At 40.9% G+C, this 24,470-nt stretch overlaps 2 protein-coding genes across 6 annotated transcripts in view; one reads left to right on the top strand and one right to left on the bottom strand.

The window, feature by feature from the left end:
* The first annotated feature begins 3,430 nt into the window (after positions 1-3,430).
* On the top strand, positions 3,431-10,616 carry foxn4 (forkhead box N4). Its single transcript, XM_085293130.1, has 10 exons — positions 3,431-4,217; positions 4,773-4,888; positions 7,036-7,202; positions 8,104-8,216; positions 8,309-8,419; positions 8,508-8,635; positions 8,791-8,887; positions 8,970-9,177; positions 9,297-9,689; positions 9,776-10,616. The coding sequence occupies exons 2-10, from the start codon at positions 4,809-4,811 to the stop codon at positions 10,024-10,026; spliced, it is 1,548 nt and encodes a 515-aa protein (XP_085149256.1). The 5' UTR covers positions 3,431-4,217; positions 4,773-4,808; the 3' UTR covers positions 10,027-10,616.
* Positions 10,617-10,650: 34 nt separating this feature from the next.
* The window catches only part of acacb (acetyl-CoA carboxylase beta), a 28,272-nt gene continuing 14,452 nt past the window's right edge, over positions 10,651-24,470 (bottom strand). For 3 of the 5 annotated variants that reach the window (XM_085294291.1, XM_085294292.1, XM_085294296.1), the window contains 34 exons: positions 24,272-24,460; positions 24,080-24,180; positions 23,848-23,936; positions 23,622-23,746; positions 23,403-23,516; positions 22,118-22,231; positions 21,911-22,000; positions 21,707-21,825; positions 21,187-21,210; positions 18,920-19,060; positions 18,729-18,828; positions 18,526-18,633; positions 18,340-18,396; positions 18,071-18,112; positions 17,771-17,986; positions 17,471-17,626; positions 16,924-17,127; positions 16,637-16,792; positions 16,432-16,554; positions 16,066-16,335; positions 15,861-15,958; positions 15,400-15,520; positions 15,208-15,318; positions 14,932-15,075; positions 14,705-14,825; positions 14,526-14,622; positions 14,349-14,445; positions 14,118-14,253; positions 13,343-13,520; positions 13,134-13,246; positions 12,885-13,039; positions 12,592-12,762; positions 12,167-12,303; positions 10,651-11,672 (listed from right to left, as the gene is read on the bottom strand). In XM_085294291.1, the coding sequence (XP_085150417.1) occupies positions 11,546-11,672; positions 12,167-12,303; positions 12,592-12,762; positions 12,885-13,039; positions 13,134-13,246; positions 13,343-13,520; positions 14,118-14,253; positions 14,349-14,445; positions 14,526-14,622; positions 14,705-14,825; positions 14,932-15,075; positions 15,208-15,318; positions 15,400-15,520; positions 15,861-15,958; positions 16,066-16,335; positions 16,432-16,554; positions 16,637-16,792; positions 16,924-17,127; positions 17,471-17,626; positions 17,771-17,986; positions 18,071-18,112; positions 18,340-18,396; positions 18,526-18,633; positions 18,729-18,828; positions 18,920-19,060; positions 21,187-21,210; positions 21,707-21,825; positions 21,911-22,000; positions 22,118-22,231; positions 23,403-23,516; positions 23,622-23,746; positions 23,848-23,936; positions 24,080-24,180; positions 24,272-24,460 (4,344 nt within the window). In that variant the 3' untranslated portion in view covers positions 10,651-11,545. The remainder of the gene's footprint in view (positions 11,673-12,166; positions 12,304-12,591; positions 12,763-12,884; positions 13,040-13,133; positions 13,247-13,342; positions 13,521-14,117; positions 14,254-14,348; positions 14,446-14,525; positions 14,623-14,704; positions 14,826-14,931; positions 15,076-15,207; positions 15,319-15,399; positions 15,521-15,860; positions 15,959-16,065; positions 16,336-16,431; positions 16,555-16,636; positions 16,793-16,923; positions 17,128-17,470; positions 17,627-17,770; positions 17,987-18,070; positions 18,113-18,339; positions 18,397-18,525; positions 18,634-18,728; positions 18,829-18,919; positions 19,061-21,186; positions 21,211-21,706; positions 21,826-21,910; positions 22,001-22,117; positions 22,232-23,402; positions 23,517-23,621; positions 23,747-23,847; positions 23,937-24,079; positions 24,181-24,271; positions 24,461-24,470) is intronic. The other 2 variants (XM_085294293.1, XM_085294294.1) reach the window with 1 other exon arrangement.

Raw genomic sequence — 24,470 nt, 5'->3', positions numbered from 1 at the left:
ACAGGAAAGGAGACACAAATTATACTGTCAGTAATTTTAAATCTGTGTAATTTCCTGAAAATATAGCAGAAAAGCTTTATTATGAAGAGCATTTATTTTAAAACATTTTTATTTAATATTCATTATGAATTTTCTGTTATTCAATTGTCTTTTTTTGTTACATTGTACTTAAAATTACAGTTTAATTAGTGTCTCCTTTCCTGTAAAACACCTAGAAGATGGTCAAGGTTAAGCCACTCTATAACATGGCCTATAGTGTTCTAGTGTTAAATAACAGAGAAATTACGCACTATTTAAATTTACTTACAGTAAAATTATGTCTTTGTTTCCTGTAACCTGACTTGTTACCCCCTTATTTTAGTGTACCTACCTTTAACTATTTGAAAGTAAATATAATTACGTCATAATTTCAAATAAAATACATTGAACTCCATTTCATTATAGTGGAATTACAGCCTTAGCCACAAGCCGTATTATAGAGTCTAACCAAAAACTCATAGTATCTCACATTGAAAATACTTCACTCACTAAACTATCATTAGTGAGTATTTAAAAAAAAAAAAACATCAGAAAAAGTGTCCACAAAGCCGAAAAAGTGTTTAGTCACTTTTACTTCAATGTTTTCATAGGTCATAATTTTAATACTTTCATATATATTGTTCTATGGTATAAAGTGCAACCATACATTGTCATGGTTTAAAAACTAATTCTACAATAGGTAGAATACCTTAAACTCTAAAAGACTGTCTTAAATGAGTGTGTTCTAGACCCTTAATCTTAATTAGAGTTTGTGTCTTCCATCTTCAGGCACTGACATCACACAGAAATCATCCAATAATTAGCTGGTATGATCATCTGCTTGAGAGAAAAATGCTTTTTTAATTGTGTACCTATTGTAAAAAATGACATTTCTATAGTGGAAAATCAAGAGCCTTTCTGTCATTTCATTGTTCATCTAGTACTTATTTATTCTAGTGTAGGATAATTGGCTGTGTGGGATGGGTTTTTTTTTTATATGTAGCCAAAGCAGAAAATACAGTTATACATACAGTTTCACATTTTTCACCAGATTGAAGTCTTTGTCGGGCCATTTCTGGCCCCTGGGAGTTAAGTTTGACATCCCTGCATTAAGTGTCTGTTAAAGATTAAAAAAAAAATCGATTACAGGGATATTATCCAAGCTAATAGTTACGGGGTGATTGTGGGGGTATAGGTATGAGTGTAGTGCGCATGATGTGTAAAGAACATTCCCTCAATTTTCTCATCATTTGCTATATATGTGTATTTTATATAAGTTTTGTATAAAAGCACAATAACACAATAGTCAAGTTAGGCCTGTACTAGTACCACATGGAGATTAACCTCTGAGCAGTGAGTCTTGATTGGCTGAATCATTTCCTCCTGTCTCTTCGCCCTGTTTCCTCTCTCCACTGCGTTCTCAAACAAAGGCATAAAATGTCCCCAAAGGTCATCTTTAAAAACAAACAATTATTATTTTTTAATCTCTAACTGATGATCTTTGACAAGACAACTCACAGCTTGGCAACCTGGGCACTCCTGCTCCATTTAGGTGGAGGTTTTAGTGGGAAAACAAAGTGTTTGGCAGGACACTGATGTTGCTCTTTGGCTAAGTGTGGCTGACAGCCGCTTCCTCTGTATAGCCAGAGGGTCACTCTGGGTAACATGCTCTTCTGGGGGACACTCAGTCTCTGCCTGTGGAGGCGATTAGAGGGGTGAGCTGACCTCGTTCTCAGAGAGGCTGGTGTGTTTTGAGTAAACACTTGATGCAAGACAAAAACACTGGTTACAAACAAGGCCAACCTTCAGGCCGTGATCCCATTGTTTCCCCATTACTCCTGAACAGGCATGAGAGAGGAAAGCATTTACTCTGAGTCCCTGAGCTGCAGGGAGTCCTTGTGCAGTTAGCAGCACTGTGTCTGTATGTATCTCACAGAGCCAGGTCACAGCCTCCCAGGTGCCCACAGGTCACTGCCATTAGCTAAAAAGCCACATTTTACTAAAATCAGCATTAAAAGGCATGCACAGGTGAATGGGGAGGAATAGTAAAATGCCTTGTTTTTATACAGCAAACAGAAAACACAAGAAAAATACAACACCAGCTGAGGAACAGCTGAAATAAGTCAAAACCTTAAATGAAAAAAGAAATTCTGCACCTGAAATGGTAGAACCACAAACTTGAAAAGCAATACTGCCATAGCATGGGACGATGGGGATACTGCCAGGACGCTAAACGGTAAATTATCAGCACAACGGGGTATTAATATACTATAGACTACTGATACAAAAAGATACTGAGTGAAGTTGTTAAATAAATTGCATTACTAAGACTGATCAGTGTGTGGAACTAGATTAAAGAATAAGAAGTGGATTTAGGGGGGGGGCGGGTGTACATGAAGTTAACCTAATGTCAGTTTAGAAACCACTAACGTTACCAGCCAAGGCTTTATCTGCAGAGCTCAGAAAATCACTTCCTGAACACCAGGCTCTGCAGAGCTGCGTAAACACTAATAATATAACGAACATAAAATGTGTCTCCATAGTGAAGACATAACCCTGCTTGCTTAGCAAACTTAAACAAAAGCATAAAATCTTCACGTCCGAGAATTTCTTTGGCATTTTTGGTGAAATGAAAACACTGAAATTATTAACTGGCTGTCACACTTCCAGAGGTGATGAGGTGTTTGTGTTGTATAATCCAACAGCCGCTGCTGGCAGCGCTCTTGGACGCCGATTCCAAAGGTCAAACTATAATCTAGTGTCAGTTTTTAAGCATCACCACACCAACAACACTAACCTGGTAGTATTCACACAGTTTGAGCACACCTTGCTCTGTGGACGTCCCCCTGGTTCCACATAATAAACCCACGGGCTTTAGGACCTACAAGGTCTGCCCTGTGAGGACGGTCTTGTTTTTGTCCGTTACGTTCATGCATGTAATCATTGATTGTGCCTATTGTGACAGGCAGATTTACCATCTGTAGAGTCCCATGGGGCTGATAGGCCTACTGCTGTCTCCCTGCAGACTTTAAGGAATTCCCCTTTAATTTCCTGCAGAAGTTTAATCTCAGCCTGGTTTCAAATGTGATCCTGGTATAAAGAACCATACCTGACAGAGAAAGAGTTAAGAAGTTAGAAAAAGTCATAAATATTTTCTCATAATATGCAAAGTTATACAGTTTTCAGCTTTTTTTGTTTGTGTGTTTGTTTTTTTTATTAATTGTATTTTCCATTATTCCATTACAGAATTGTGCATGCCGCAGTTTTTTTGTGTGCTGGGGGTTGTGCTTTTTTTTTTTTTTTTAGACTTGGTCTCCAGACAAGTGTAAGCGTTTGCCGCCTCCTGCTGCAGCCCCTGTCCTCCCTACCCGCCTCCCCGGGTCTTTTTCCCACTGCCGAGGGGAGCGGGACGCGGCCACAGCAGCGGGAAGCAAATTATCTACAAGTACATCCCTTAAAAAAAAAAAAAAAAAAAAAAAAAGTTGACACTCACATACACAGATACCACCACAAGCAGCCACTCACAACGTCTTAAGACCCGCACGAAGGAGTTACTGGGAATGACCTCGCAGGAGGACAGGTGGAGCAAAATGGATCGTTGATGATTTCATTTTTATTTTTTTTTATTTTTTTGTTTTCAGTTGGTTTTATTTTGCTCAGCTGGAATCAAAAATACTTTCAAACACTAACTGAACAGGTTTCAGGCCTGAACTTGTGTGTTTTGTTTTACTGAGACGCTCTTAGCGCACCTGTGTACCCCTGGACAAAAAAGTGCACAGGGGCTCGTCTGTTCAATAATCATTCAATGAGAAGACTGCGGTGTATGGATCGAGTATGGCCTGACTTTTGACGCAACAAACGTGTGTTTGACTACTGGATGTATTAAGGAGCGCACCACGAGCGCACAAAATCCACAGAAACAGAAAATAAACTCTCCACGTTGCTACTTAAGCACTTGCTGCTGAAAGTGTGAATGTTACAAGGGTTTACGAGAGACACTGCATTAACAACAGCTGTCAAACTCATGGGATCCTGCCCCCTGCACCAGTGGGAGCGCCGCTGAGGTCTCCACTGCGCATGTCAGAGCGCTGGACAGCTCCAGAGAGGGAAATTTAAAAACGGTTTTTCGAGAATCAAGTGCAATACAGTACAGCGGCTCAGCAGCGGCTCTCACATTCTTCAGTATCAACCAAAAACAGGTGATTGTTTTCCTGATTTCTCTCTTTCAGCAACACAGTCTTTGTCGGGTTGTTAGTTGTGTGAAGCCAGCTGTCATGTAAACGATTTTTAGTGTGTAACTGTAATTTCTATAGCTGGATTTATAATTAGCCACTCAAATCTAGACTGAAACTAACATTTGTACTGTGCACTTAGTAAAGCACACGGTACAAAAGCACAGTGGGCTTTTTCTTTTAATTAAAAAAATATATAAACAGCTTAATCTACATATTTTTGACTCTGTAATCTAATTACTGAGAAACACTAAACTGAGCTTCAGATGCATGCAGGTGACCAACGCTAATTTTATGCTTTCGTTTATTATTATATTAGCTGCTTATCAAACCTCTAATCAACCTTCAAAACATGGAGCAACTTTCTATTTTCTACAATTGCACGTGCTCATGTTCATTTACTTGTATTTTAAGCAATATTATCTATATTAAAAATGTTATTTCTGTATAGCTTGTTTATTGACACTTGTTTATTGAAGATTCACTAAATCACAAACTGAAGTGCATGCTGTTTTTGTTTAGCGTATTTTACTGCAGAGATACTACATATCCCAGGAAATGATAGAAGGAGGAATAACTTCCAGGATGTCAGGAATAACTGAGAATGCTGGACATCATCCGTCTCCACAGGATTACAGGTAGGACAAAACCATTTTCAGCCATATTAGAACAAGAGTTTGCAAAATTTTAGCCTTAAATAATGTGGGGGTTTTTTCTTATTATATAAAACACTACGAGAGTAATAGATCAAATCCATATTTTTCTGACTTTATGATTTTGAAATGGTTGTGCAGCAAACTTTGTAGTCCACTGTGTTTAATCTAATGGTAGATGGACAGCTCTTTTTGTGCATGGGGGGTTGCATGAAGAAGGAGAGAGGGACAAAATCCCAAAGAATAAATGATTTTCAGTCTGAATGGATCTGTCAGAAACCATCAGCTCTGTTTACACTCCCGCTGTCGGCGCACGGAGAGCCTGAATCTCTTGGTTTGCCAGCTCAGGGGGAGATGGGGCGCTCTGGGTCACCAGTGTGCACAAGTGGCTCCCAATTAGAAAAGGAGGGATGGGGGAGGAAGGAAAGGAGGGGGGAGGCACAGTGTTGATGTTGAATTTCTGCAAAGACATGGATGATAGATGGAAACACCAGCTCAACATGTTTTGCATCAGCGAGCATTTTCTATGCTTGACTAGTGAGGAAAGAAGGGAAGTGGGATTGTCCTAAGTGTGTCATCTATTCTTTGTTTTTTATCAGTAGTTGTTCTCCACAGATGATGGATGATTGCAGGAAATTTTTTTTCTTCAAGCAAAAGTGTAATAGGCCAGCTCTGGAAAACCTACAAAATTGCTGATGCATCTTTTGTTGCTTCTGAAATTGTACTTGAAGATTTGTTTTTCAGCCTTCAACAAAAAAAACAAACAAAAGGGACAAAGAAAGGTTAACTAGCTTCAACCTTTGTGGATGTGGATGCAAGGTGTTTGACAACGTGCGCTGCTGATTCTTGGCCGTAATGATGTCACTCATTCAGATGGCCGACATAGAACCCTGACCTCAAACTACACTTGCAGCCCCCCTTTGGCCTGAGGCTCCGTTGATTTCCCCGATAAGGGCTGGGGGGTGATGGAGGGGGTTGGGGGGCTGTGGGGATAGAGGCTGGAAAGGGACAGGGAAGCAGATGGCATCCTATTTGTCCCTCTTATGTGAGGGCTGTCATTCCAACAGATTAATGCAAGGGCGGGTAAAGAAAAGAAATGACAGAGACAATCAAGGAAGGGTCTGGAGAAGACAATGGAGCCACGTGCCACTGGGCAGATTTGTCGTTTAGGACACAATAGGTGATCATTTTTCAATAGACAAGGCCAACTGTTGCAGGCAACATGTGCTGCTGTCCCATGTTTGAAACGATCTCTTGCGTTGTTTACTTATGATTCAGCCAATGGCTAAGGCGAGACCATGGTCACCTGACACAGGGTTGATTTTTTTTATTAGGAGATTTGGTGTGTGTCAATGGAGGGATTGGGGGGGGGGGGGGGGGGGGGTTCCTGCACTGTCCACAGACACACAAAGTAACTGAATAGCATGTGTTGTCATAGCGACCCCAATTACTGAACCCTTGCACAGTAAGTGTGTGTGCAGAGAAGACTGGAGAGGATTCAAGAGGATTCCTCTCTTTTCTTTCCTTCCCTTCAGGGCTCGCCGTAATAAAAGACACAATAACTGAAAGTTGATTGATACTGGTAGTGCTCTGGGCAAACAGAAAGCCTGAATTAATCCAGTTTCTAAGTTTAAATGTATTAAATGATTGACTGAAAACTGTTCTTTGATGAAAAGTAATGTGTATGAAATGATTTTTTTTGTTTGTTTGTTTGTTTGTTTGTTTTGTAAATTTGCATAGCAGAAGAATCCAGAATTAAAAGGCGAGAGGGAAACAAAGATCATTGCGCCACTCGAGCAAAACAACAAAACCAAAAAATCCACGATAATGTAAACAGATGATTTGCTGTGAAAAGCGTATTTAAGTCCCTCTTTGTTGATTAAAACTGTCACTGTTAAATAACACTTGTAGGTAATCTTCTTATGGTAAATCCTCAATGGTTAATACGCACTCACCGAGCAGCTTTCATCCCCACATGTACCCCACATTCAGACTCATTATAGAGGTTTTGTCTGAAGGACAGGATGTTGCATCGAGTGTTTAGATTTAAATTCCACTTGTGGTCTGTGTGTGTCTGGGCTGACAGCCGTGTTAACCCTGCAAACCTCCCCCTCTTCCCTCCCCTCCTGAAGGCTTCTGACCACGGACCCCTCCCAACTGAGGGAGGAGGACCTCCCTGGGGACCTGCAGTCTCTGTCATGGCTCACCTCTGTGGATGTGCCCCGGCTGCAGCAGATGGCTGATAGCAGAGGCCACAGCAATGGGCCCTCCCAGGGCAGCTTGCTGGAGCAACAGACAGGTAAGGTGACAGGGAGGGGACAGTGCAACATTCAAAATCTGATAAAACTCTCTGATTGGATAGATCAGGGCTACTGGATTCTTCTGGTTCGTTGTTTTCTTTGCAAAAGTTATAGAGGACCCCCTCAAAAGATCAAGGTTGCTTTGGTGCCACTGGGGATTGCCCATCTATAAATCTACAATCACAGAAATAGTTAATCTTAGAGATTACAATGTTTTGATACCTATGGTGATCAGGTCTAAACTCTCAGTTTTTCCTCAGCCCTGTATAAACTTGTTGACTAAACAAGACCAGCCACTATGTCAAAGTAAAGTTATTGTTTTTTTCTGTAAAGGCCTATAAATGACATATGTAGCACTAAATTCTGTTTTAAAGCCCCCTGTTAGGCTCATATTCTGGAAACTGACTCGAGTAGTTTTGCATGGTTCATATTTCAGCTGATATCTGATTTAGACTTGATCTCTTCTTCAAGAGATCAAGTCCAGTTTCTCCTTATTGGCTGCCCCTTGCCTGCTTCTACAAACAGAACCCAGTGCTTGTAAGCCCAGCCTCCTTCTCTACCATATAAGGATAAAATCCAATCAGCTCCACACCAGGGTCCAGATTAAAGTAGCCTGAGGTCTTCATGTAAAACTTTGGTCTTTTTAAAAAAAACAAAAAACAAAAACAAAACATCCACCAGAGAAAAGTTCACCAACTTCCTTTTATAATGTCAGTGTAAAGAAAAATCAGAGCTTTGCTTCTGAACACTTATCTTGATATGTGAGCTTCATGTGTATGGTATAAATACTACTGAGCTTCATTTTACCATCACTGGTTACAGAAAATGTCTTCCAAATAATTCATGAGCACAACATCTGCATGAAAAACAGGGAACTCTGACATCTGTTTGTCATTACAGCTCAGATGAACAACATGACTATGACCACAAGTCAGGGCTCCATGCTCCACCTCCAGAGCAATATGCAGCACAGCCCTCTGGGAATCAGTATCATCAACACCCACAGTGGAAATGTAAGTTTTCACGGGACAGTAAGAAAGTGTATTTTATGTTAGACAGTGCTTACTTTAATATAAAATGACCTGTCTCTATGTTTATTTCCCAGATGTCTCCGTTCTCAATGAATGGGCTGCCTTCTCCAGGATACCAGTGCCCTACCTCAGTCTACCAACCCACATCCCAGCAGGTGTACTCTTTAAGCCAAACTGGACAGCAGGTATTATACGTTAAACTAATGAAAATACTTGTTTTTATGGTTAAAAAAAGGTCATCAGGTCCTCAGTATTCACACCTCTCTCTCTCAGTGTACAACTGGTGGACTCTATAGCAATGTCTCATTCAACAACCAAAGTCTATTCACACAACCTCGCCTGGCTCCACAAGAACAGGAGCTGCAGCCGAAGTCTTTCCCCAAGCCAATCTACTCTTACAGGTCAGTGCTCAAAACCTTACTTAAAATAAAAATATTCACAACTAAACATTTTTAGCTGTTGGCACAAAATTTATGACTTATGAATCGCAAAGTGTGCAAGTGTCCATATTTCTACCTCAGTTCGCTTGGAAACGTGTTTTTGTCCCCTCCCTCAGCTGTTTGATTGCCATGGCTCTGAAGAACAGCAAAACTGGCAGCCTCCCAGTCAGTGAGATCTATAGCTTTATGAAGGAACACTTCCCTTATTTCAAGGTACAGTACTCTGAATGTTATCAAATAAGGCTAAAACTAGAACTTGCCTGTAAATAAGAAGCGGCTCTACCTCTGCTTGCAGACTGCACCTGATGGATGGAAGAATTCAGTCAGACACAACCTCTCCTTAAACAAATGCTTCGAAAAGGTGGAGAACAAGACGAGCAGCTCATCCCGTAAGGGCTGCTTATGGGCATTGAACCCCGCCAAAATTGACAAGATGGAAGAAGAGATGCAGAAGTGGAAACGCAAGGACCTCCCAGCCATTCGGCGCAGCATGGCTAACCCTGGTCAGAAATGTATTTTGTTAAATATAAAAGACCAAACAGTTAATGAGGCAACAGGTCTGTCACAAATCTGACCAGGCCACACTTTTGCTTGACCTGACAGCCTGTCTTTGTCCTTACAGATGAGCTGGACAAGCTGATCACAGATCGCCCAGAGAACTGCAGACGAAAGCCTTTAGAGCCAGGCATGACCCGGCTGAACAGCTGTCCAAATGCCCTCCCACTGCCAGTCCCAGCCCAAATGCAACCTCAACCTATAGTCACGCTGTCCCTGCCGTGTTTACCCATGCACCAGCACCACCAGCTTCAGGCCCAGCTTCAGGCTCAGGCTCGACTGGCCCCCATGTCCCCTGCCCCAGCCCAGACTCCCCCTCTCCACACAGTCCCCGACCTGTCCCGCAGTCCGCTCACCCAACAGCCCAGCAAACCCCCTGATGATTTCTACAACATGCAAGGGGACGCTCACACAGAGGTGGACGCTCTGGACCCGAGCATCATGGACTTTGCCCTGCAAGGTAACAACTTCTTCTAAAATTAAGGCTTGGTATTTGTTTATGGTGTCATTACATGCTTACACCAACCTCTCCATCCATGTGCTCAGGTAATCTGTGGGAAGAAATGAAAGACGACAGCTTTAACCTGGATGCTTTAGGCACCTTCAGTAACTCGCCTCTCCGACTATCAGACTGTGACTTGGGAACAGCCAATCTCCCTCCCGTCTCCAGTGGCGCAAACCTGTCGCTGTCAGACGTGCAGGTGACGGGGCTCTACACCTCCTACGCTTCCCAAGATGCCCTGTCTTCCCAGTACATGGGAGCACCATCTAACAGCAAGCCTATTGCCCTGCTCTGAACCAGCCAAACTGTTTCTAATAGATTCCACTGTCTGGATACTTTTAAAGGAGGCCTGAAATCAAAGTCTAAATGTTGGTTTCTTCTGTCCGACTGAAAGTATCACAGCTGGAGAACCACCTGGAGTCCGCAGAAAAACTCACTGAGAAGTGAAAAAGAGACGACTGTAAGAAAGACGAAGCAAGACTGCAAGTATCTGGTTTTGCCAAGCAAAGACTGAAAGCCTGTATGAGAACACGAGTGTTAGTACACACCAGTTTTTCTACTGTTCACACTGCATTTTAAAGCCTTTCCATAAATGTAGCTCCCTTACTCTTGCCTGTTGTATTGTGCTAGACATTTTTGCTGTGATGTTTTATTTATATTTATAAAAAGGACAGCTGGAGAAAGTAATGACTCTATCAATGTTTTTGCTGTATATATTTGAATGTTTCAAATTGCTATCACCACAGAAAAGCTTTCTGACTTCATTCCCAAATGTGAAGGTCTGCCAACACTTCCTGTTCACACATTATCATTTTACACATGGATTAACATTTCTGAAGGTCTGGTACATCTTACGTTCACTAACTTGATCATAATAAAAGTCAAATGGGTAAATAAAAGAAGCTTCTTCATATTTAAATACATCAATGATATTTATTAAAGTACAGCCTTTGGTAAAATACAAGTCATACAGTCATAGCAAAAATCGTTTATATACATTCAAATGAAACGTCACGGCTTGTGTTTCTGGTGTTTTAATCACAGGTAAGGCTTTTATGACCTTTTTGGCAATTACCATCTATTTTTCACAAAACCTGAGTTTTACAAATGAGGTGCTGAGTACACAGTGTCACACCATCGTTCATAATACTGTGCAAATCCACCCAAACATACCACAAACAGACTAGATGGACTGAAGTCAAACGTCAGGAGTAAAATCATAACCTGCTTGATAAAATAAGCTATTTTAATATTCTTGATCGCAATAATAGTCAAACTTTTATTTATTGACTCAAAGTACAAGTAAGACAGAACTGACGGTTAACGGTGTTTTCTTTTGGTTTTATTTGAATAATTATCAAATTACTAACAGGCAGTTTAAAGCTTATTTTTAGACGGATTACATTCAAAAGTGAAAGCTCATTCCTGGTGTAATATCTTTAACAACGATAACTAGCACCGACATATTAAGTCTTCCATTTCATGAAGTCTGAATAACTTCAGGCTCATTAGACTGGAAATAGTCGAGTAAGGCAAATTCAACACTTAAACTTGTGCAGAAATACAGCAAAGTGAAATGTGCATCACAGTGATAGCCTGGGGGCTGGGAAACTGTGTTCCTGGACTGAGTGAGTGAGTGCATAAATGAACAATGTGAAAAACTAACATTTTCAAACGGGAAGGCACTCAGTAGAACAAAAGTTTAGGACACGCTCTCCTTGTGCACTATTTTTTTTTTTAAATACCTGAACTGTAATCTTAAACGCAAGATTCACCGAGTTTTGTTTTAGTTCATCCCGATAAGGCATCATATGTTAACTATCGCTGGTGCTGTCCATAGTCGCCAGTAGATGTGACAGCTTGGCCCTCTGAGACGGAGTGATGATGTGGCTCATTTGGATGATGCAGTCCATGGCTACGTCAGGGTTGGCCTGGACCAGACTAGACACAAGGGGAAGTTGTCTTTTAAACATGTTCTCACACTGATGACTACAAGAAATGACAATAAAGCTTGTCTAAGAGAGTTCAGGCTGTGTGACTAATACTAATGCGTAATAGTAGTGTATATAGTATGTATGCATGTAGTAGTGTACCAAACTATAGTTGCATGTGGCTGGAGAAAATATTGTTTTCAGTGGCATCAGTTATAATCAAGAAGGTCGGTTTGATCGTCTATCACCACCATCACTCCACAGGTATTAAATTACTTTGCCAAACCCAGAATGTAAGCGAGGCTTTCACAGAGTTTCCGGAAAAATACTGGGAACTGATTCAGGTTCCCTTAAAAATAATGCAACTCTGCAGGTAATTTTACTCAAACATGATCAAATGTGATAAGTCATTCTGACCAAAACACTTAATTATGTACACAGTCCAGCTCCTTTTATGAATTTATTGAGATGTAATAAACGAATGTTCTGTGTGTGTCTCCATACCTGCAAATGTGTTTCAAAGTGTTTTCTCTTTTCAAGTATTTGATGTTCTCTCGAACAGCTGACCTGATGCCATCCTCTTGGGACAAATGCCTCTCAAGCCACTCAACTACTGCTTGATTATTATCCCAAAGGTAAGCCTGAAAAAGCATGAGAACATGTCTTTAAACCTATGAACAGTGATGCATGGAATATATAATGACTTGCTCATGATCTGTGATCCACAGCCAAAAAAAACTTTACTAGGCATGACTCGGATGAGCAGTAAATAAGTCTCATAATTTCAGTTTGATGATTTAAAATCTTTGACAATTCAAAAATGTTAATGTAAATAAAGTAACCTACTCTCTAATACCTGCATTTTTCAAAAAAAAACCCCACAAACAGAGCAAATTGAATTTTGTGCAGCAACTGCTGTTCTCACATACCTTCACTGTTCCCTCGGTTTCAACAAACCAGCGACGCAGCATGGACTGCATGTGCCCGTCGCTGAGATCCTTGTTGGCTTGTAGAATCTCACTCTTTACCACCTGCTCCAACAGGAGGCGACGTAGGCGCCAGTAGAAGAAGCTGCGAGCATTCTTCCAGTCCAAAATATCCTGTTAAGAGGATCAAAAGGGAGCAGTAGCATAAGTTTGAAAAGCTTGGATTCCATTGTAATTCCTGGTCTCTCTCTCACACACACACACGATACCAAATTGTTCATGAAGTGCACACTCACATTAATGACCCCCTTCTCTTGCATCCGGCCTGGGGTGTCATGGAGATCAACAAACTGCACTGCCACCTGGTGGTAGATGGGCAACAGGAACTCCTCCCTCGCTTTGAGTTTTGCCTCCAACTCTTTGCACTCTTTGTCAGACAGGTCTGGGGAAGCTTTTAAACAGAAGAGCTCTGAGTCAGCTCTCTTTAACGTTGTAATGGAAAAAAAAGTTCAAATATTTAGATTTGAGACAGAAAGAGGCTTTACCGAGTTGCTCAGCCAGACTAGCATAGACCGAATCCAGCCTTTTCATGGTTTTCAGGAGGTCTTTCCTTCTGTATTTGATCTCCACTGTACCCTCAGCCTCCAACACGCCCCCTCTGAATAGAAAAAGCATACCCAGAAGCATAAACGTCAAAATTACCTTCAAAATATATCCATTTCTAAGATTTGAAGCGTTACTTTTCTTCATGTACCTGCTCTCTCTGTCAGCATAGAGCTCCATACACAGTGGGTTGATAGTAGGGTCTATCACCACCCAGGAACCCCCTCTCAGTTCAGCCTGTGGTGGGATGTACACCAGCACTGGTTGGCGGAAATCACGCAGAGCATCAACAATGTAGGCCCCAAACTTTAATATCTGGTCATACATGTCTGGAGAAAGGAAGACTTGATTAACACAACAGCGTTTGATAGTCCAGAATGCAAATATTTTCGCAGTTACACAGCTCTTTTTTTTAAATGAAATGCAATAATGAATACTGCATTAAAAGTGCAGAGCTTCAGCTGTGGTTTATCAGATCATAATGAGACATGAAAGAAAGTTAACATATTGCCCAGTATATCCACTATCCTTCCTCTGCACATGTCCAAACCATCTCAGCCTTGCTCTCTAAATCAGTCAACCTGAGCTGTCACTGTAATGTTCTCATTTCTAATCTTCACCATCTTGGTCTCTCTCAATGAAAGTCTGAATATTTCCAGCTAGGCCTCCTGCCTTTTTGTTAATGTCACCATCTCCAAACCAATCTATCCTTCGAGGTGCACACCTCAACGCTGTGTCACCGTCCTCATATATGTCCTGCACCACATGTATGAGACACTTCTCTCTAAACTGTTAAGCTTTGCTGTAAATATAACTTCATTATGCGATCCATACTTTTAATTTAAAAGTGCCTAAACAATAAAAAATATCAGACTGTGCAAATGTCATGCTATCTGTTTGCAGAGTTTAGCATATTCATGGTGTACCCTTCATCCCCCCAGAGAAGCCCCTCCAGTTGGCAAACACTATGAGAGGCAGACGTTCACGGTTGAAGTCACAAATCGCCTGAGCCGTCTTAAAAGCTGAATCTGGAAACCACACCTGGCCCGCCTGCTGCAGGACCTAACATGAACACACAGAATATGGAGTTTAAATGCTCTTCAAATAAGAGTGATGGCTTTATTATACGGCAAAAATGCAAAGAGACATTCACTCACTTTAGATTCTGAATCCAAGTTGGCTGGATCTGCTGGCACAGTGAACTCAACCGTGCGAGTTTCAACAGCGATGACGCCGAGGGGGATTCCTCCTAACCTGTGTTCATTCAATTTGTGGTTAAGGTCTAGTTGCAATTTAGCATACATATAAAGTACGTTTCAAGTGCGCAGATTTACCGTGCTCTCCCAACCACCACTGTTTGAGCCCAAGAACTCAGGATCTCCATGAAAGAGCCATGGTCAAAGAATCCACTCTGCCAGGCACCTCTCACCACTAACAACACAAATGAAAAAAGGAAAAAGTTTCATCTACTACTGACATAAAGAAGTTTTAGAGTTTAGATCTTGCAGCTTACGCGGGTGAGGTCTGCCAGCTAGCATCCAGCGGGGATCATACGGTGCTTTAGTGGGAGTAAATTCTATCTCTCTGTCCACTGCATCTGTAGTTGCTATAATGGGCACAGGTGAGTGTTTGTCCTGTGAAGACAGAAGAACTATATGAGATGGTCTGAAGGACTGCCCGAGTTATTGTATGATTATATTTAGACCACAAAATGTGTGAAATTCACTCAGTCAGCAGAACCTTTGGCATGTAAGAGAGCCACTGCAGGATAGTAAAGACACCCTCAAAGTCATCTGGCACACTGGTGTGTGTGACTCCATTATTGTACATGATCTGAACTCCGCCAAGCTGGTTGTTGGAAGTATACACCTCTCTGCCCAAAACCTGGAGAGAAACAGGAACTGACACTTTTTTTTTTTTTTCCTCTTCTTGGGGACAGATGGACAGACAGCACACCATGCATGAGCCCATTGGTCCTTTAGCTGGATGAGCGAAAAACTGATTAGACTTACTAACCTTGTTTAGAGCACCTGACCCTGTCAGGATAATGTGAGAGTTCTCTACTTGAATCACTCGCTGCCCCAAACGGACCAGATAAGCTCCAATTCCAATAGCACGACATGTCACCTGCAAGAGCACCAACAGGCTTACATGAAAATCTCAGGGACTCTGGCATGCTGCTGCTTAAAATCAGATCCATGTTCTCACCAGACTGATTGTAACGATCTCTTCATAGGCCCGAGAAGATTCTCCAGCAATAGTGCCTGAGCCTCGCAGATTCTCAACACCAAGACCATCGTCCTTCCCAATAATGTCAGTGATGATGTACCTGAAACAGGTGAAAAATCTCTATCATTCAAATCAGTTCAGATTAGTTAGATTTCAGTTAAATATTTTAGATTTCAATAAACAAGCCTTTTATTCCCACTCTTGCCTGTTATTAACAAACTGTAGTTTGTGATTTGTCTTGCTTGTCGTTTGTCTCTCTATGCTTGTTGAATATTTCTTTAATAAAACTGTAATGTTGTAACGTCTTTACCTTAAAATGTAAGTCCAAGAAAACAACAAGGAGCCACAACATAAGAAATGAATATGTAAAATACTTTACAAGCATCCAAAAAGTAAAGGATGTCAAATACTTTGCAACTTCCTTTGAGCACAGATCGTACCTGGACTCTCCACCTTCTTCTACATGCTGACAGTGAACAGAATTGGTGGCGCTGATACGGGTGTAGTCCTGAGGTGTCAGATAAAGGTATTTGAAACCCTGCAAGAAGAAAAAAAACAACAACAACCCACTATAAATGTAAAATAAGAGCTGCAATAATCAGTGGTTATTTCATCTGCTTTCACAAAGTGAACACGTGTAGAGACCTTGTAGGGGTCAGCGGGGTCAATCCAGGCCACGTGGAACATGTGTTTGACTTCTTCAGCGAGGCCAATGCGCGCCCCACTGTTGGCTGCAAGGTAAATTCGGGGGATGCCTTCTGTGCGAGCCAGCTCCGAGGCTCTGACGAACAGCTCGTCCTCTTGAGGGCCGAATGAGCCAATCATGTGAGTGATGTCATTACAGATGACAATAATGTCTCGGCCCTCTGGGTACTCCGGAGTTTTCATTTTCATCCTGAAAGCAACCATTCCCACCTGGAGGAGAATCATTATAATCGGTAAAAGCATCACCAAAGAAACATCCTTTGACGAAAATGATCTTTAAAACCAAACAAAAAAAATAAATCCTACATCGTTGTCTCCAGGCAGGCGGTTCATCTGCGCCAGTCGGCCTTGAGGGTCCAGGACGAGCTCAGTGCACATCAGCACATCCTTTGGGCATTTGTCCCCTGGACCCCAAAGCTTCAATAACGCCTACGAGAAGAGTTTCGCAGTGAGCTTAGACAACATCAGAACATCAGAGACTGAAATAAGTAAATCAGTGAGCTAACAGTACCTGTCTGAACATCTCAGGGAAATCATAGACATATGTGGTACCCAGAGTTTGAGCCTGGAAGCGTTTGGCCTGCAACAGGTCTTTTGTCACATAGGGGGTGTTGATTAACATCCCGTGCAAGGGGCCCTGCTTATCCCCATATGACTGAAACATGATCTGAGAAGGGAAAATTGGCAAGTTGATTTTTTACATTTGTATGACCGTGAAAAATAAAATATGAAGGCCTGGTGGTTTTAAAAAAAAAAAAAAAGAAAAAAAAAAGAAAAAGCTAAACACTCTGTCCTCACCTGTCCAGAGCTTCGGTCAGTGACTTCTTTATACAAGCTGATATCCAAATAATAGCCAGATTCATTAGTAAGGAACAGGCGGATGGGAATGGCATTCCCAGTCGGTGTAAGGCGGATGTTGATCTTCAGCTCTGCCTGAAGGACGCGCAGCTTCCAAAGGCGACTGCCATATCGCATCACCATGGAGCGGACAGACTCCTCGATCTGATAAATCAAAGATCAGGACAAGCAAGCATGTTACATGTGAAGTCTGAAGGCTTTACAGGTCACGGTTTAGGTATCGAATCTGTGAATGTGGACTACTGATACAACAAAATATTAGTAACAAACAAGAAGTAAAATATTAAAAGCAGTAAAACATTTATGAAAGAGAATCATACCTGAAAGACTGATAAAACACTAATATTATGTAGTGCATATTAAAAAAGTCATAGCACAATTTATTCACCAAAATAAAATATACTATAATCTCGAGAACTGTATGCATATTTTTGTCTTAATAACTTATTGTGAAGATATACTGCAATAGAGATTGCAGAACACTGACTTTAGATAGGTCCATGATAACAGTGGGGACGAAGTTGAGGAAGATGTGATTGCAGTCTGTGCGAACACTGGTGTTACTGAAGGCCACCTCCAACTCATCCATGGCTTCCAACAGCAGACGTTCTCCCTCATTTTGGAGGTATTCAAATGAAGCTTCCTGGTTATTAATAAACATGTAGTGGCTTTAAGTTCTTTGAGTGCAAAAATCTTTTTCAAACAGCAAAATAACACGTGCTACAAGCACATTTCTCATCTTGTTGGACATATAAAACAAAAGTCAAAATTTGTTCTGTTTACTTACCTTTGTAATGAGATCTGAGTGGCGGATAATTGCTCGGATGAAGAAGCGGTAGTCCGTAACTTCAGCACCCTCCTGAACACGAGCAGCTCCCAGGTAGAGGTGCATCTTGTGGTTGGCGCAGGGAACAGCTGTCAGGTCAAAGTTCCTCATTCGGTTGAGCTCCAGCTGAAAGGCCAAAGCTGGCTCCAGATTCCGGTAAATACGATCTTCCTGAAACTGAAGGGAAGCACAGATTCAGTCATCGTTTCCTTAGAAATGACATGTCAGCTCTGTAAATGCAGGTTGTTTAAAAACACTTACCCCGTCTCTAGCTCTGAATGTGAAGAACTTGGGGAATTCTCTCTGTTTAAATGAAAATTTAAAACAATAATTAGACTGCAGCCTTTCAAAGTAAAAAGTAGCCTGCAAGGACTTTCCAAATGGAAAATGAAATGAAATGGAAAAACACAAACAATAGGATTTAGTCAAGGTAAGTACCCCCCCCAATCTTGATTTTATGAAAAGTGATATGTGAATGAAATTAAAGCCATCTATGATCATGATGCACTGCACATAAGATACACAATTACCTTCTGTACAATCAGAAAGGTGATTCTCCTTATTCCATACTCGAAGAGAATAGCTTTCTGTAAAAAAATAAAATAAAATGTCAAAATCACTAAAAATTAAAAAAAAAAAAAAAAAAAAAAAAAAAAAAAAAAACTGTGATCTGCTATTTAAAAGAAGAATGCTTTATTTTAGATTTGGTTGGTAACCTTTGACTGTCCAAAGGCAGTAAAGGCTCGGACCAAGGCATCGTCATCTTCTGTGTCTGCTGTTTTTATGGACACATTAATGATGTGGATTGGGTTCTCCCTGGCACTCTGCAGGAGATAAAAGAGAAATCAGAGCGTGCACATATAGATTAAAACAGTCTATTGTTAAGCCCCGTCCTCCTTATACAGTCACAGCTGCTCACCTTGAAGTGCTCCTCATCGTAGAAGCTGGAGCAGGACTCAGAGAAAGGAGTATTCTCCATAAGTGGCTCGGCAAAACTGGAAAGAACTTCATCAAAATTCCTGCAAAACCAAAAGAAAGACATTAACATTTGATTAATTTCACTTTGAGATAATTCATCAAATCCAAAAAAAATTAAAATAAAATAAAGACCTTTTGAAGTCATCAAAACACTGGAAAGCCACCATGGCCCCCATTCGCTGGCACGGTGGAGACAAGGCTCCATCCAGGAGGAGCTCACTGCCCTGCCTTCTCAATTTAAATTGGCCTGATCCACTGACTGGCACAGGAACCCTAAAAAAAAAAAAAAACAACAACCACACATTTAAAAATAAGTCAAAACCACTGGACAATGAGGTGACAACGAACAAGATGCCCAAAAATTCATAAAGAGAGCAATTAAAGCAAGAGTGGATAACTCGTCTTGTCTATTTAAAAACAAATTACAGAGTGTCACCACCATCAGATCATATTGGAATTACATACAGGTGATAGCAGAGGCAGCTTAAAGGATTTTTTTAAGGTTACAAGTCCTAAGCATAAAGTTCTCAGTCGTCCAGTAAGGGTGGGTAACAGGTTATATACACACACAACTGACAGAACCTGTTAGTATCAGATTTTGTACAGTGATGAAGTCTTAAACTGCCACTCATTTCTTCATATTTTGCTGAAACGTGCAAACATACGTGGAAAAACAGTATATAAGGCAAAAACTGAGTCTGCACAATTCTGACAAGCTTGAAAGTAAAGGTGAGACCACCTTTATTCATCAACACTGTCTGAACTCTCTCAGGCAACTTTCTTCTAATATCTTTATGTAGTCTACAGGAATAGTTCTCCAGGCTTCATAAAGGACATTCAAAGCTCTTCTTTGGATGTTGGCTACCTTTTGTTCTGTTCTCTGTGAAGATGACCCCACATTGCTTCAATTATGTTGAGGTCTGGGTTCCTGGGAGGCCAATCCGTTACTGATAGTGCTCCACTGTGGGGTTTTTTTAATCCAGGTCCGCTTTTACTGCACTGACAGTGTGTTTGGGATCCTTGTCATGCAAGTAGGACTATTTTGACAAGATTCCAAACACCACTGATGGAAATATAGCCCTAAATCACAACTGCGCCTCCACCCACAGAGGGCTGTGTACACTCACTGTTCCTCTCTCCTGACTTCCTCTGTACACATTGATGATGATTTGAAGCAAAAATGTCAAATATGGGTCCATCACTCAAAAAAAAAAAAAAAAAAAAAAAAAAAAAAAGGATCTGTTGCTGCTGATATTCAGTTCAGTTCTCGTGTAATTTAGTGAACATCAGCCTTTTCTCCCTGTTCCCCTTTCCTAAGAATGTATCCTTTACAGTCAGTCTTTGACAGTCTTGGGTGGATTTTTTTTTTCCTGACAAAGACTTAACCAGCTGTAGGGTTTTTGTTTGTTATTTTAAGGCTTGAAACTTCTTTTTCCAGTTTCCTCTTTTCTTTTTAAGGACACACTGCATAGCATGGCAAGATATGCCAAGTTTTCAGCTAATAGCTCCTTTGGCAATCACCTTTGAAAATAATCAGATATTAGGATTGAACTGAAAATAAGTGAAAAAGCTGCCAATTTCAAAGAAAAACTTTGAAAGTCCTCCAGAAAGCCAGAATAACTGTTGACCAAGACCACTTTGGAAAAGGAAAAAAAAAAGCACAATAAAATGAAGTCTGGCTCCTTGGAAACAAAATATGACAAAACAAGGGGTGGCTCAAGACTTTTGCACAATACTCGGTCATTTAAATTATGGAATATAGACATTGTAATTCTGATTACCAAAATGTTTTACTGCCTGAATTTTATTATGTGCCTATGTGCATGCACCTTTGTCTTCTGCTTACGTGGCCCGATTATCTGCTGTCTGGCTGATTAGCTAAGTAATGTATTTTTATCTCGGAGTATAGGGAGGATCGCCAAGTCAAGTCATCAGCTAAAGTCCAAGTGATGTCAGTAGATGCATGACTCAAGTCCGGCTCAGTTCAAAGCCGATTCCCCACCAGGAAGTGAGCTGAAAGGGATTATGAGCTGTTGTAATCCAGAGCAACTGTTACTATATCGGGTTTCAGATTTGCAAATTAAAGGTTGGAGAATGCAGGCTGGCCATTAGGTAACAACTAATGTAATTTCAGGCCTGAGGTTTTTAAGAGGAACATGAAAAAGAAGCTGAAAATGTGCCTCTTAAAAAGCCCAGCTATGCTTTACATGTTGAAAGAAGCAGAAAAAAAAAATCAGATGGCCCAGTTCAGCATAAAAGTGAATTTAAAAGGACAAATCAGTTCTTAAGCAAATGTATCTGGGCAGAAGGAAAAAGCAACATGATGCATCCAGCATGCATTGCTGTGAGACAAACAGAGGATACGGTGGTTTGGTTGTTTGGGAGGAGCTTTACTCTACCTGTTCAGAGTAGGGCTGCTCCCTCTGAAATAAGATGATTAACAGGTGAATATTAGCAGTGCATGATCAAACTGTATGTCTACTACGTCTGGTAATATGATTAGACTGAAGCAATTTTAAAGAGACTAAGCACATTCACATCAAAGTCAAGTATGGCAAAACTGCATTCAGGGTTAGCCATATGTTACTTCACAGCACCAGGGTGGCACTGCACCTGTACCCCATGGGGACAGGTGAACATTTCTTTTCTGGATTACCGGTAATCGATCAAGCCACCATTGTACAGAGGACACCTAAATTATGTTTTTAAGGCCTGGATTTCATATGAAAAGTCTCTTTAAAGAATCCCCATCAATACAAGTGAACGATCTCCACAGAGAAAGAGAAAGCTTACATCCTCGGATGCTACAAAGAGGAAATATGTGGTCAAATTTGGAGGTGGTAGTGACTCATTCGTGACTCAGAAATTAGAGAATATCATTTGATTCGTCTGTGGCTCGGTGTGAAGTAAAAGTGTCACCTGTTTGGATGTGATGATGGCAACATAAACTGAAAGTCTACAGCGCATGTTCCATCCTGCAGCTGGTGATGCTGGATGCTGTTTAGCTCATAGGCGATGTAACCTCTGCGGACGTACACCTGAAAGTCAAGACAGAACAACAGAATGACCATTTAATAAAAACGCATAAGACAGAACATGTCTGTGTGAATGCACTAACCATACCTCCAAAGCAGCCATGCATACAACTTGATTGGAGTGATAGAAGAAGTTGGGCAAAACGTCAAAAATTGAGGTTTCAGAGAGAATGAGTTTCTGTGGCAAATAAAAATATATATTTATCATTCACGGTATAAATGTGCTGCTCTAAAGTGATGTAACAAAGACGTTTTTTGTTTGTTTGTTTTTTTAAATACAAAACACAAAGCCAACCTTCAAATTCTCTGGACAGAACTGGTGACCATACATATCAATGGCTGACAGGAAGATGGACTCCACCTGGTTGTGTCTCAGTTCATATGATGGTAAATGAGAAGCAATCAGGACCTATGAGATATTTGCAAATACTATAACAACATAGTCAAATAAAATAACTTTAAAGCAGATGCATGATTAGTCAAACTTCAACAAAACATATGCAGTTAGATCTGTAATTTGTTGGACAAAGACAGAATCATGTAGCTTTGCTGCTGTCAATCACCACAGTGGATTTCAAATCAAAAACCTTGACACGATCGAAGTGACGACTTTCATCTTTAATTCTATGGGTTTACTACTAATTATAGTAGTTTTTATGCACAGTCCACCATTTTCAGAGGCTCAAAATAACTGGACAAACTAACATAATTTTATATATAAGAACTGTTTTTAATCCTTGGATGAAAATCCTTAGAAGTCAGTGGCTGCCTGAAAGTCTAGAACTCATGAACATCACAAAAGGCTTTGCTTCCTCCCTTAAAATGCTCTGCCAGGCTTACACCACAGACACCTTCAGCTTAATAACTGAAAAGCTGCTTTGTTGGGTTGAGATCAGGTGACAGACTTGGCCAATGAAAGATTTCTGGGGGGGGGAAGGAAAACAAAACTTTCTTCTTCGGAAGAATATCCCATTTATTTGCCTTTGACAAACTCTTGGGTTGTGTTTGCAGTACGCTTTGGATCATTACCAGTTTGCAGAGAGTACAGGCCTGTACACTTCAGAATTCATCCTGCCGTGTCTATCAGCAGTCACATCATCAATAAACACTAGATACCCAGTTCTACTGGAAGCCATACATGCCCATGCCATAGCTTTGTCTCCACCATGTTTACAGATAATGCTTTGGATCCTCCTCCATATTTTTCCTGGTACAAGTTCATTCTGGTTTCATCTGTTCAAAGAATTTTCTGCCACAAAGGTGCAGCATCTTTTCTGGCCAATTCCAATCTGGCCTTCGTGTTCCTGAGTGTAACCAGCGGTTTGCACCTTGTTGTTCTTGAGGGGTTTTTTTGAGACATTATTTTCTTAACCACAGAAAAAAATTCTGTCACCATCCAATTTATTTGTCTCTTGTGGTCTTTCAGGCCTTTTGGTGTTGCTGGGCTGGTCAGTGCAGACCTTCTTTTTAAGAATGAGACAGAATGTTGATTTGGACATTCCTACAGTTTTTGCTTCTCTCTCTCTAGAAGGTTTACTATATTAAAAATAAATAGCAAAACTCAATGCAAGCTCTCTTACCTGTCTAGCTCTCAAGGCTACCTTTGAGTTCTCCATCTTGCTAAGCTGTGTGAGTTCATTCAAAATAGCCATGAGCTCATCTGCCAGAGTGGGATCCCGTCCACACAACTGATCCTATACAAAGTTAAAGACAAACCTTCATCACTGTCCGTCCACGTGACTTTGTGCAGGATGAACGGTTATCAGGTTTGCTTCAGTGAAAAACGATGAGAGCCTTACAATGAGTATTGTGACCAGGACGTTCTTCTTGGATACTTGAGCATGAGAGAAGATGTAGTCGAGGACAGGACTCATGTCAGGTTTGTGCTTCTCTCTCAGGTTGATGACACACTTATCATAGTGAGCTGTTAAGGACCAAAAATAAATAAAAGCATTTCCATCATAACGGAGCTGCAATTGCAATAAAGAAGAGGTGACATAAAACCTGAAGGGGTGCTGATGTTACCTTGCTGAAACTGCATCTCTACCTGCAGGTAGCGCTTCAACAGATCGAGAACCACAGATTTCATGTAGCCACGGATTCCACTCCGATATCTGAACAGAAAAAAAATTCAGATGTGTCAACAATTACAACGATAACATAATTCAAAGATATTACTGCTACTACCACCACTACACAATATGCATCTGACCAAATGGGGGGAGAAAGAAAAAAAAAAAAAAAAAAAAAAAAAGACCTCTGCACCAGCTGTACAATGCTCTGAGTGTTCATGAAGAAAACCTCTCGGTCAGCTTTCCTCTGCAAGGTTGCTGCATGGCTGTCTAAAATGTTTGCAATCTGGAATCAGATAAGCCAAACGTCATCTTATCACACTGGTAAAAGCAATTTATTTAAAAAGCTCACAAGCAGCCTTTGCATAGCATTTTACCCTTTGACTGGGGAACTGGCAGAGGACAGAGGTGATGTTGCTCGCATACTGAGCCATGACTTTGCGGATATCTTTCTCAACAGTAGGTGGAATACGGCCAGCCACGCTGGTCATGATCTCTTGAAGTTCCAAAAGCGGCAGTGAGGGGTCCCTTAGAGTCTTCATCAGGGTAGCAACCCACTCTTTCAGCTGTAGGTTT

Source organism: Mchenga conophoros, linkage group LG12 (genome assembly GCF_057382185.1).
Source record: "Mchenga conophoros isolate Kocher_MC1m ecotype Shallow Benthic linkage group LG12, M_conophoros_male_GT1.1, whole genome shotgun sequence".
NCBI lineage: Eukaryota > Metazoa > Chordata > Actinopteri > Cichliformes > Cichlidae > Mchenga > Mchenga conophoros.
The sequence above is the reverse complement of the archived record's forward strand: the minus strand, read 5'-3'. Positions and strand labels throughout refer to the sequence as shown.